The sequence below is a fragment of the Castanea sativa genome, chromosome 6 (assembly GCF_040712315.1).
Source record: "Castanea sativa cultivar Marrone di Chiusa Pesio chromosome 6, ASM4071231v1".
Classification (NCBI taxonomy): Eukaryota; Viridiplantae; Streptophyta; class Magnoliopsida; order Fagales; family Fagaceae; genus Castanea; species Castanea sativa.
In genome coordinates this window covers 61,541,069-61,550,897 of record NC_134018.1, presented here as the reverse complement: position 1 = coordinate 61,550,897, position 9,829 = coordinate 61,541,069, and the positions used below count along the sequence as shown (strand labels likewise).

General features: G+C 32.5%; 1 protein-coding gene across 1 annotated transcript; it reads left to right on the top strand.

Moving 5' to 3' along the window:
* Positions 1 to 6,343: 6,343 nt before the first annotated feature.
* Positions 6,344 to 9,526, top strand: LOC142638749 (glycerol-3-phosphate acyltransferase 1). The gene is made up of 2 exons (XM_075812817.1): positions 6,344 to 7,193; positions 8,534 to 9,526. The coding sequence occupies exons 1-2, from the start codon at positions 6,456 to 6,458 to the stop codon at positions 9,404 to 9,406; spliced, it is 1,611 nt and encodes a 536-aa protein (XP_075668932.1). The 5' UTR covers positions 6,344 to 6,455; the 3' UTR covers positions 9,407 to 9,526.
* Positions 9,527 to 9,829: the final 303 nt, after the last annotated feature.

Here is a 9,829-nt window from a genome sequence, read left to right as displayed (position 1 = left end):
GTTAACCAAAAGTAAAGAGAATGATAATCTACTTTTAACAATGATAAGTAAAATTGAAGACCCTAATTTACAGAAAGATTATCTTGACAAGTTTTTGAAAAACTTAACAAAAGAAGATAAGGTTAAAAGAATTAATTCTACGATAAGTTTTGAAGAAACTTTGAAAAGATTTAATAAAAATAAATCAAAAGAAATAACTGTTAATGATCTTCAACATGAAATAAAAACTGTTAAACAAGAAATAATTCAGTTAAAAAATGATGTTAAAACTATTAAACATGATAATGATCATCTTAAACAAGAATTGTTAAGTCTAAAGATTGATAAAAACATGAATAAACACCAATCTGATGATGATGATGAGCAAAAAGACGAAGATGAATCAGATCAACAAGCTTCTCCTTCTGGTAATGTTTATGATCGTGTCTTGATTAATTTGATTGATAATCAATTGTCTCTTGTTAAACATATGCTGCCTAAATGGTACACTAAGGTCAAAATTGTTGTTGCTCATGATTATGCTTTTGATGTTGTTGCTATGATTGATTCTGGTGCTGATGTTAATTGTATTTAAGAAGGATTGATTCCTTTTAAATATTTTGAAAAATCCACTGAAAGATTAGTTTCTGCCAATGGAACAAAAATGAAAGTCAAAAATGAATTGAACAATGCTCATGATTGCCATAATAATGTTTGCTTTAAAATTCCCTCTGTCCTTATTGAAAACATGACTGATAAAGTAATTCTTGGTTTGCCTTTTATTAACTCTTTGTACCATTTTCTCACTGAAGATGATGGAATTACTACCGACCCTTTTGGACAAAAAGTAAAATTTGATTTTTGCTCAAATTGTGAAACTCATATTGATAATGCTCTTAAACATCTTAATCCCATTAAACAAAAAGATAACTCTAAGAGAACTGATGGACAACTCTCTGATAATTTGTTGCCAACAATAATTGCTAATTGTCACAAAGTCTTGATGAATGATAGTCACCCCAACAATATTGATGTTGGCTTACATAATGACAAGAACTTTAGTAAAAGGAATATCTTCACCAAAGAATGTCCTACGGATACTACAATTCAAAAAAGGATCATTTGCACTAGGCTTTTGACCAAGTCCTTAGCATGGTTCAAACTTGTCAGGAACAAGTCTTCCTCCTACCCCCAATATTCCCAAATATGATCATTGTCATCCTAAAACTTATTGTCCTGCACAACTAAGATATATTACTATTATACTCTGGCTTTTGAAACATATTTTTCAAAAGAATTTTGTTCATAATATTTACTCTCATTTTTCCAAAAAACATTCTATCATTATATTAACTATAGCCAACTGGCTTAACATCTTCTCCCTTACTTGGCAGGAGAAAGTAAGATTTAATACTACCACTTCTAAGTGGAATATTATGACTTATTCGGTAGAGAAGAGGGACAAGGGGAAAGCACATGCACAGAACTTTCCTCAAGACGAAAGGTTCCCAGCAAAACATCCTTTTGTAATGCATGAAGGCGCATCTTCTGGAGTAAAATCCAGTAATGCAACATCCCTTCAGGAATTTGTCCTGGCAAAGGTGACATATTCCAGTGGTGATATCATATTAACCTTACAAGAAGTATTGAACAAAGAATTGCAATACCAGAATAGAGTCTATCGAGAATTACCAGATTCTATTAAATTCATTCTTGATAACCTTCAAGCTTCCCATTCTTCAAACCACCATAAACTATTCGACAAAACCATGCGAGCACTTGAAATTCACCTTGTTAACCTTACGACTCAAATTGTTGACCCTACTACTAAAAATGGAGCCTTTTCCGACCAACTTTTTAATTGCCTTGTTAACCCTCAAAACCATCATGATGAATCAAACCTGATTAGTCAACTCTTTGGCAAAGAGGAAATCCATTCAATGGATAGAAAGACTATAATGGGTATTGATTTTGCTAGATTGAGTCTAAAAAACCAATCTTTGCTTAAAAGTGCTGTTGCCAACTTGCCTCCAGAAGCACAATCTTGTATTTTCGAAAGCAAGGCTATGACCAAAGATCTTGATCTTTGGCTTGAATATTTCAAAACCCTTGTTTCTATTGCTCCTACCATTGTTGAACCGGATGACCCCAATAAAGGCTACATGAATAAGAAATGGGGGAAATACTTTGGGAGCAGTCTTAGAGTACATGAAAAAACTCATCCTTTCCTTGGTCTTTTGATTAATTATGAAGATGGTTCTGTAATGATCCCTTCTGACTTTCTCAAATGTTTGAATTTGGTTTTATCAGACTCATCAAATTAACAAGTCATGATCAGATTAACCAATTTCCTGATATTATTCGAAAAGTTGTTACACATGTTGAAAGCCCCTATATTTCCATTCGATGTTGGAGTACTTTGCCCAAATGGGAAAAGAATAATTGGATGAATATTCAACCTTCCAAGCATCTTGTTCTCATTAATGGATATACTCATCAAGGTCAGTGGTATGAAGGAAATGCTTATGTTTTACATAAGCATCACTATGCTCTTGCTGAATATTGGAGAAGTTATTTCAATAATCGAATTCTAGATGTCTTTGAAGAATTATGGAAAGACTACCATTTCTTTGGTTGTACAGATAGAATCTCTGTTTTTCTTAGTAAAGCTTATGCTTCTGCGGTCCGACATTTACAATGGGCAGAACATGATGACCCAAGAATATTTCTCACAAGAGATCCTGTTTACGAACCATTAATGTATTGTGGTTTCTATAACCAATATTCAACTTATCATGAACATGAATGCAATGATGATCTCCCATGGGATCCCTCTCCATGGGACCCTTATGCTGGTTACCCGTCTGATGCAGCTTCTACCTAGAAGCATAGTGATCCCAGAACAAGACTTTCTATTTGGTCTAGCCAGATGATGCTACAATATTCACTAGTTGCTATTTGTCGAAGGTGCCTTCCTGATAATAATGATTCCTTGTTGACTACATTCTTATTAATGTCCATATGACAAACCATATTGGCACCACCAATACGTTCCAACACTACTACAGCTTTCCTCTATTGTTGACTTTCCAAGATAAGGGCCTTTCCCCAAAGTTAAAGCTATTTACCTGCTACTTTCATAATTGCTGATATTTTGGGCACAACATGCCAAACTACTTTCGGTCTCAAAAGCCGACTTGATTCCTTCCGAATATTGCGCTCCTGATGCCCCTCACGGGTTCCTAATATAAATAGTAAAAAGTCACTATTCACTATTCACTATTCATTGCTTTATTCACTTATATAAGGGGGGTTGTCCCTTATTGTTAAACTTAGAATCTTTTCTAGTATTTCCCTTAGAACTCTCTCTAGGACTTCCTTAGATCAAGATATCTCACTGATACACAAAGCTTGTAACTAGAACCAGGACTAGCTTTCAAGCCTTGTATTGTTTATATATATATATATATATATAAAGTTACACCTGGTGTAACTTTATAAGAGTTATACCTTTTATATACCGTAGATTTCTAAAAAATCTAATGGTTAGAAAATCATTATAATCAATGTCATCTTTAAAATTAATTGCTTTCCATATTAGCTAACCTAATTAATTTAATAAAATATTATATTATTTTCTTTTCTACTTTCTTTCTGTCTCCTAATTAATTCATCTCTAACCTTGCATAACTGCTTATTCTCAACCTTCGTAAGTTGCAGATTTTATTTTTCTTGCACAAGAAAGGCAGCCTCCTCTTTTCATCATTCTTTGTCATTGTTAACTAAGATGTATTAGATGCTTTTAAGAATCTTGCACTGACCCACCACTTTAATGTTCTTTGTTATTTTAAGATAGATGCAACACGTTTTTGTCCAAGTCCAACATCATGGAATGATAATTCTGCCTGCCTCCTTTGTTGAACTAGATCGACCATTTTGACTGCGAATTCTCTAGATGGGCCAAACTTCTCTAGCTTCAGCATTAAAGTTTTTGTTTGGGGCCGGTGATGTATGCAGTAACAGCTAGTTGCTTAGCAATTGAATACTATTTTTACCAAATTTTCCGCAACTTGCCAAGATGACAAACATTGATAAGGAGAGAGAGAGAGAGAGAGAGAGAGAGAGAGAGAGATTATTTTAGAGAGAGAGAATTGTGGCATTCATATGAAGAATTTTCTCAAGGTAAAGAAATAGAAAACACGTGCATGCACAAATACATGTCCACCACTAGGATTTTCTTAGAAGCATCTAATATATCTTAGTTAACAATAACAAAGAATGACGAAAAGAGGAGGCTATCTTGTGCAAGAAAAATAAAATCTGCAACTTAAGAAGGTTGAGAATAGGAATTTGTGCAAGGTTAGGGATGAATTAATTAGGAGAGAGAAAGAAAGTAGAAAAGAAAATAATATAATATTCTATTAAATTAATTAGGTTAGCTAATATGAAAATCAATTAATTTTAAAGATGACATTGATTATAATGATTTTCTAACCATTAGATCTCTTAGAAATTTACGGTGTATAAAAGGTGTAACTCTGGTGGAGTTACACCATGTGTAACTTGAACCCATCTCATATATATAAATAAATAAATAAATATATATATATATATATATATATTTATATATATAGTTTCAACTCATTGCATCCCTCAAAGTTTTTATTCAATTATTAAAGATTTTATCAGTTGAGCTAAATTGATGTCTTAGTCTAAGTTGTCATCAGGAACTAAAATTAATAATTTCAATTTTTTTTTTTAACAGAGTTATGTATGGATGTATGTAGTGTGAATTTTTTCGTTTCTCTAAAATAAGCTGTCAACTTGTTTTGTACGTGACTCACCTTCACAACTTCTCTATGTTGCATGGTTTACTTTTTAATTTCTTATCATTGGGCCTGAATTACGTGGTCCACTTTGCAACTTGTTACTGCAGAAACACATGTTCCATTGAAAGGTGATGTGCCATCTAAATCAATGCCTTTTCACACCAGTTGTCATTTCTTTTCTAATTTCCTTGTCTTGGGAAAAAAAATGAAAGAAGAAAAAATAAGCGAAAAACGAAGTCTGGGTTGGTTTGGATTCATGAATCTTTCTCATGTTCCATGCAAACAATATGCATGATAATCAAACATCCAAATTAAATGATTATGATTTAACAGAACAATAAGGAGAATTGCATGATCCCAATTTGCCTACCCACAAAATTTGAATGAATTGCATTCAACTTTCATAGATTTTTGACAAAAATCATGCATATTCAAATCTGGCTTTTAATGGTATCAATTTTTTTTTTAAAATAAAAAATAAAAAAGAAACAAACTATTTGTTTCACTTTCGCTTTACCTACCTGGCTGCCATGTTAACCCTAGTTAGCCTGAGCAACATCTAGGAAAATGGCAAAGAAGAGTCTTTAAATTTTTTGGTGAAAACTGTTGAAAACTCAACAACCTTCCAGGCATAACATGCATGAAAAAGTATTTCTCTGGGGATGACACCATGATATGTATATCTAAGTTTGAATAATGTGATTTTATTGCTTATTTTTTAATTCTGATCAATCAAGATCAACAGCTGTGATCATTTCATATACTAGTGCGGTTGTAATGAATGAAGAATTTGAACTGTTATAAATTTATAATGATCAGTCTTGGGAAAACACAAGGAGCAAAGTCAAATTTTTAGTATTAAAAAATATAAAAACAACGGTCAATGACCAAAAGTAGTTGCAATTTAGTGATTTACTGATAGAGTTTGACATAAACAGTGGCAATATATATCTGAAATAGATTAAAAAAAAAAAAGTCAATCAATCAGATGGTATGGGTGATCTAATTCAGGATTGGTCCTTTTCACTAAAACGGTTGAGAAACATATTGAATCTCCCCTAGTTTATGTTTTTATTAATCTTATGCTATTGAGAAAAATTCAAAGGGTGAACATGCACACACATTCCAATAGGATAATTATTAGTGCAGAGAGAGAGAGAGATAGCAATTTTTTTTTTTTTTGCACCGAACAAAGAAAACTTTTGAACCTTCTTAGGAATTACTAATATAAAGTTATAAACATAAGACGGTCACCGATTTTCAAATATAAACCTTAGAACATAAGGCGGTCACCAACAATTCAACCTACTCTTACTATTTGTCAGTAAACAAGGAAGAAAAAAAAAATCTATCTGAAGGTGGCAGGGCATTTTTTGCATAAAGATACTGTTTATGAATTTATGTAGAGGAAAATTGTATACACACGTAAGGGGTACAATTAATGCATGCGGTGTGGTTAACCGAATGCCCTGGTCAATTTCTCCCACATCCTTTATTGGCTCCTATAAATAACTCTCTGCACTCTTCCTATTCTCCAAGCCCTTCTTTAATTTGCTGTCTCTTATCTCTTTCCCTATTAACTCTTAGTCCTTCCTTCTTATATACATTATTGTCAGAGAGAAGAAAAAGAAAAGAAAAGAGAAAATCATGGTGTTTCCAGTGGTGTTACACAAACTTGCTGACTGGGTTTTGTACCAGGTTTTAGCTAAAACATGTTATAGAGCTGCAAGGAAAATGAGAAACTGTGGTTTCCTTTTAAGCAGCAACAATAACCCACCTCTTAAATCATCACAACAACCTTCTTTGTTTCCTAGTGTGAGCAAATGCTTTTTAGAGGGTAGGGGTTCTGACACTTTGGTGTGTGATATTCAAGGAGCCCTCCTAAGGTCTCAATCCTTCTTCCCTTATTTCATGTTGGTTGCTTTTGAAGGTGGTAGTATTGTGAGGGCATTTCTGTTGCTTTTGTCATGCCCAATCTTGTGGGTTTTGGACTATGAGCTCAAATTAAGGGTCATGATATTCATATCCTTTTGTGGGCTTAAGTTGAAGGATATGGAAAATGTTTCAAGGGCTGTTTTGCCTAAGTTTTATCTTGAGAACCTCAACCTTCATGCTTATGAGGTTTTGGCTTCAACAGGATCAAAGGCTGTCTTCACAAGTGTTCCTAGAGTGATGGTTGAAGGATTTCTTAAAGAATATTTGGGCGTTGCTAATGTTATAGGGTCTGAGTTACACACTTATGGGCACTACTACACAGGCTTGCTTTCTGAATCTGGTTTGGTTGTAAAGCACAGAGCCCTTAAAGAGTTCTTTGGAGACACAAAGCCTGATGTTGGTCTTGGTAGTTTAAGCCTCCATGACCCTCTCTTCATCTCCCTTTGCAAGGTATTCTAAACCTATTATATCTTAAATTCCTTAAATTATTAGTGCCAAAGAAGAAAAAAAAAAAGAATTCATTAAGGTGTAGAGAATATTGAAGTATGTACCTTATATGTCCTTAGCAAATGCATTTCTATTTCTTTTTCAATTACTACTTGAGTATTACATGCTAGCATGTTATATTCTTTGGTATTGAAATTAACTTCTGAAGATATTTTTTTAATATTATTGCATGTTAAGACATTTTTAGTAGTTTGGAAGAACTTATTTCTATCATTTTATCTTGTTTCTTTTAGTTATTGTGTAAGTATACAGATTTATAATAATAGAAAAGTTTAGGTTTTAAAAATCATAAAAATAAGAATAATTTGGACCTTTTTTCCATTCTTGATATATATATATATATATATATATATAATTTTTGCATAAGATTCATTTCTATTCTTGTTAGAATAGCAAATTATATATATATATATATATAGAGAGAGAGAGAGAGAGAGAGAGAGAGATTCATTTCTATTCATGTCAGAATAGCAAATCTATTGTTGTATACTAGATTGTACTTTTTTTTTTAAATTTCTCAAAAAAAAAAAAAAAATCTATGGTATATACTGGTATTCGGCCATTGACATGTGTTTGGGCAGCTGGGCTCCTGTACTCAATGACAGAGCCACTTTAAGGCCAGGGGGCCACGGTGACCCAATTTGTTTTTTTGAAAAAAAAAAACCTAAATAGATACTGATTATATATGAGTAGTCCAATTTTTTATTAAAAAATGATTAAATATATATATGTATATATATATATATATATATGTATATATTCTTATAGCCACTAAATGCCAATTGAAATTATAATTTTATCAATATATAAACTTATTTTTTAAAATTATATTACGTTTATTGGAAAGTTGAAGATTTTTTATATTCATTTGAATAGTCGCAATTCTACTAGTGATGAGTTGTATATACCCGTTATTTAAATCAATTATAAATTATAATGAATACATAATTATTCTAAAAATTATCTTAAAAATTAAACATAAAAATCATTTTTTATTTGCTTCCTCTTCATAAAAATGATGGTTGATTAAAGGTAAGTGAATCCTTTTGTCATGTCTTAACTCAAGTTTGTGAAAGTTTAATAAGTATATTTTAAGTAGTACACATTAGATTATAAAATACATAATTTATCTCTTTAGTTGTGTTTATAGTAATACTTATTTATACTACTATACATATTATGACTATAATATACTATAAGAAAAAAATATACTTAAATCATCAATCTTTTTATTCATCCCCAATGACTAATTTCTAGCTCCATCTCTGCTTGTACTGTAACAGGAAGCTTATGTGGTGAATAAGGAAGAAAGCAAGAGCAGTACAAGCTCAGTGATGCCAAGGGAAAAGTATCCAAAGCCTCTGATATTTCATGATGGTAGGCTAGCTTTCTTACCTACCCCCTTAGCAACTCTCACAATGTTCATGTGGCTTCCATTTGGAATTATAATAGCCATCTTTAGACTCTTGATTGGCATCTACCTTCCATACAAGTTGGCTTTCTTATTAGCCAGTTGGAGTGGTGTAAATATTCAGTTCAAAGGTTGCAATCCTTCAAAATCAAATCACCAAAAAGGAGTTCTATATGTTTGCACACATAGAACTCTCTTGGACCCAGTTTTCCTAAGCACATCTTTAGGCAAGCCTTTGACTGCAGTGACATATAGCCTTAGCAAAATGTCAGAATTCATAGCCCCTTTGAAAACAGTAAGATTGACAAGAGACAGAAAACAAGATGGAGATACCATGCAAAGATTGCTAAGTGAAGGTGATTTGGTGGTGTGCCCTGAAGGAACAACTTGTAGAGAGCCATACTTGTTAAGGTTTAGCTCTTTGTTTGCTGAATTAGCTGATGACATTGTCCCTGTGGCCATAAACGCACAAGTGAGCATGTTTTATGGGACTACAGCTAGTGGACTCAAATGCTTGGACCCAATTTTCTTTTTGATGAATCCAAGACCTAGCTATCATCTTGAAGTTCTACCAAAGCTTCCAAGGGAGCTCACATGTGCTGGTGGGAAATCTAGCTTTGAAGTGGCAAATTATATTCAAAGAACACTGGCTGATGCTTTAGGATTTGAGTGCACCACTCTCACAAGAAGGGAAAAGTACATGATGCTAGCAGGGAATGAAGGGATTGTACTTGAAAACTATTAAAAGAAACCTCATTAATTTCCTTTATTTTATTTTATTTTAGTGGGTTTTAATTATATAGTTTCTTTTTTTCATGTGAAGTTTTTGGCTAGGGAACCATGCATATATATTTCCTTTTGTTAACTATATGGTCATTAATTTCTCTCTCTCAAAAAAAAAAAAAAAAATATATATATATATATATATATATATATATATATATATATATATATATGGTCATTGATTTTTGTTATATATATCTCACATGTGGGTGAGCTGTATCATAAATATTGTTGCAGGATTATTTATTCTAGTGTCTTGACTTTGTTTCATCTTCATATTTTGGCGTATTCCGATTTAGAGCATGCGTGTTACAGTGTCATAAATTCATAATTGTTCAAAAATGGCAGTCAGATTGTTCTAGTAGTTCTACGCCCGTACAACTGT